This window comes from Penaeus vannamei, chromosome 33 (genome assembly GCF_042767895.1).
Source record: "Penaeus vannamei isolate JL-2024 chromosome 33, ASM4276789v1, whole genome shotgun sequence".
In the NCBI taxonomy this organism is placed as follows: Eukaryota; Metazoa; Arthropoda; class Malacostraca; order Decapoda; family Penaeidae; genus Penaeus; species Penaeus vannamei.
The window spans coordinates 27,564,220-27,566,719 of record NC_091581.1 but is presented as its reverse complement, the minus strand read 5'-3'; the positions used below and the strand labels follow the sequence as shown (position 1 = coordinate 27,566,719).

Below are 2,500 nucleotides of genomic sequence, written 5' to 3'. Positions count from 1 at the left end.
TAGAGAGAGAGAGAGAAAGAGAGAGAGAGAGAGAGAGAGAGAGAGAGAGAGAGAGAGAGAGAGAGAGAGAGAGAGAGAGAGAGAGAGAGAGAGAGAGAGAGAGAGAGAGAGAGAGAGAGAGAGAGTGAGAGACAGATATATATATATATATATATATATATATATATATATATATATATATATATATATATATAGAGAGAGAGAGAGAGAGAGAGAGAGAGAGAGAGAGAGAGAGAGAGAGAAAGAGAAAGAAAGAAAAAGAGAGAATGGGCATATGAGGTAGCAAAATAGCAATTGATCACATCACTGGCGAATATCAAGTTATGAATAAAATGACGAGCTTGCCATATTCGTTTCTTTAACCATTGCAGTTTCAAAAGGAAAGATTTGAACATTGAACATTGAACATCAATTTCATAAATTTCCGTGTCACCTTTGATGTACAAAATTCATTTATTATGACCCGGATACATTGAAGTCAGTATAACTTTCTTTTCTAGCATTTGTAATTTAAGAATATGATAAAAAAAATAAAAAAATCGGAATATCTTTACTGCAGTTTCCCCTTAATGAGACAAGTTGGCGCTGAGTAAACAAACCCAAAGAGGAAATGTAAGAAGGAGAAAGAAGAAGAAAAAGCGAAAGAAAAAGAGAAGAGATTCAAGGACTTAATATATCACTCAAGGCTGCCGAATGTGTTCCCCTGGGAGAGGGGGAAGGGAGGGGATGGGGGGTGGGGGGTTGGAGTGAACGAAAAATTGGAACTTGGCAATGTCTTTTTTTCCATTTAATTCTTTTTCTTTTATTTGATTTTTTCGTAATTCTGAATGACTCCGACACACGCTCGTATATACATGCATCTATTTTATATATCTCTCTGTATGTCTGTCTATCTGTTTGTCTGTCTGTCAGTCTGTCTGTCTGTCTGTCTGTCTGTCTGTCAGTCTGTCTGTCTGTCTGTCTGTCTGTCTGTCTGTCTGTCTGTCTGTCTCTCTCATTCTCTATCTTTCTCAATCTCGCTCTTTTTCGTCCTCTCTCTCTCTCCGTGTGTGTGTGTTTGTCTATCTATCTAGCTGCCATCCTACTCATCTATCTATCAATTTATGCATCTATCTATATATATATACCAGTCTATCTATCAATCAGTCTATCTATCTATGTACATATGTATCTATCTATCTCTCTGTCTACCTATTTATTTAGCTATATATCTATCTGTACCTTTACTAGGAACAACAATAAAGACTTGGTTATGTAGTTGAACTTGATAGCATCAGCCATAAGCTAAATTATTAAATTATTATTAAATTAAACAGTCATAAGTTAAATTATAAAAAAAAAAAATAAATAATGATTTGCATCAAGAACAACAAGACTTGGAGGTGACGAGGATAAATATACGAAACTTCAAGAATAACCGTTGAAATTTTCCATAAAGGTTATGGTATTGCTTATCAAACTCCAATTCTGCGACAGGAATTTGCTATTTTAGATTGCAGATTGCAACTATTGCGTTATTGAGGCAGAAAATCACCCAGTCCCTGACTTACCTCTTCTACCCCCCTCTCTCTCCTCTGTCTGTGTTTGTGTTTGTGTGTGTTTTTTTTTCTCTGTCTCTCTCTCTCTCTGTCTTTTTCTGTCTCTCTCTCTCTGTTTGTCGGTTTGTCTATCTCTCTCTCTCTCTGTCTGTCTCTGTCTTTGTCTCTCTCTCTCTCTCTCTGTCTGTCTGTTTGTCTGTTTGTCTGTTTGTCTGTCTCTCTGTCTCTGTCTCTCTGTCTGTCTGTCTGTCTGTCACTCCCTAACTTACCCCTCCCCTCTCTCTCTTTATGTGTGTATGTGTGTGTTTCTCTTTCTCGCTCTTTCTTTCTCTTCCTCCCTCCCTCTCCTCCCCTCTGTCTCTGTCTGTGTCTGTCTGTCTGTCTGGCTCTCTCTCTCTCTATCTCTGTCTCTCTCTTCCTCTCCCTGCCTCTCTCTCCCTCTCTTCCCCATTCTCTTGCTCATATTTGCCCTCGATCTCTCTTGTAATTCATTTTCTTTCTCTCTATCTCCTTTGTGTTTCCCTTCATATTTCTCCCTCTCTCTTGCTCTTATTCTCTATCTTTCCTCTTCTGTTATTACTGGATCAAAATAAGCCTATACCCTACCATCACCCTGACAGCTTGTCATGTCACCAACCTTACAGCTTGTCATGTCACCAACCTTACAGCTTGTCATGTCATCACCCTGACAGCTTGTCATGCCATCACCCTGACAGCTTGTCATGTCACCAACCTTACAGCTTGTCATGTCATCACCCTGACAGCTTGTCATGCCATCACCCTGACAGCTTGTCATGTCATCACCCTGACAGCTTGTCATGTCATCACCCTGACAGCTTGTCATGTCATCACCCTGACAGCTTGTCATGTCATCACCCTGACAGCTTGTCATGTCATAACCTTGATAGCTTGTCATGTCATCACCCTTACAACTTGTCATGTCATCACCCTGACAGCTTGTC

General features: G+C 39.6%; 1 protein-coding gene across 1 annotated transcript in view; it reads right to left on the bottom strand.

The window, feature by feature from the left end:
• LOC138867978 (uncharacterized) overlaps positions 1-2,500 on the bottom strand; it is an 11,252-nt gene that overhangs the window by 8,630 nt on the left and 122 nt on the right. The window contains exon 1 of the mRNA XM_070145281.1: positions 2,145-2,500. This exon is cut by the window's right edge and continues 122 nt beyond it. Coding sequence (XP_070001382.1) covers positions 2,145-2,500 — 356 coding nt within the window. The remainder of the gene's footprint in view (positions 1-2,144) is intronic.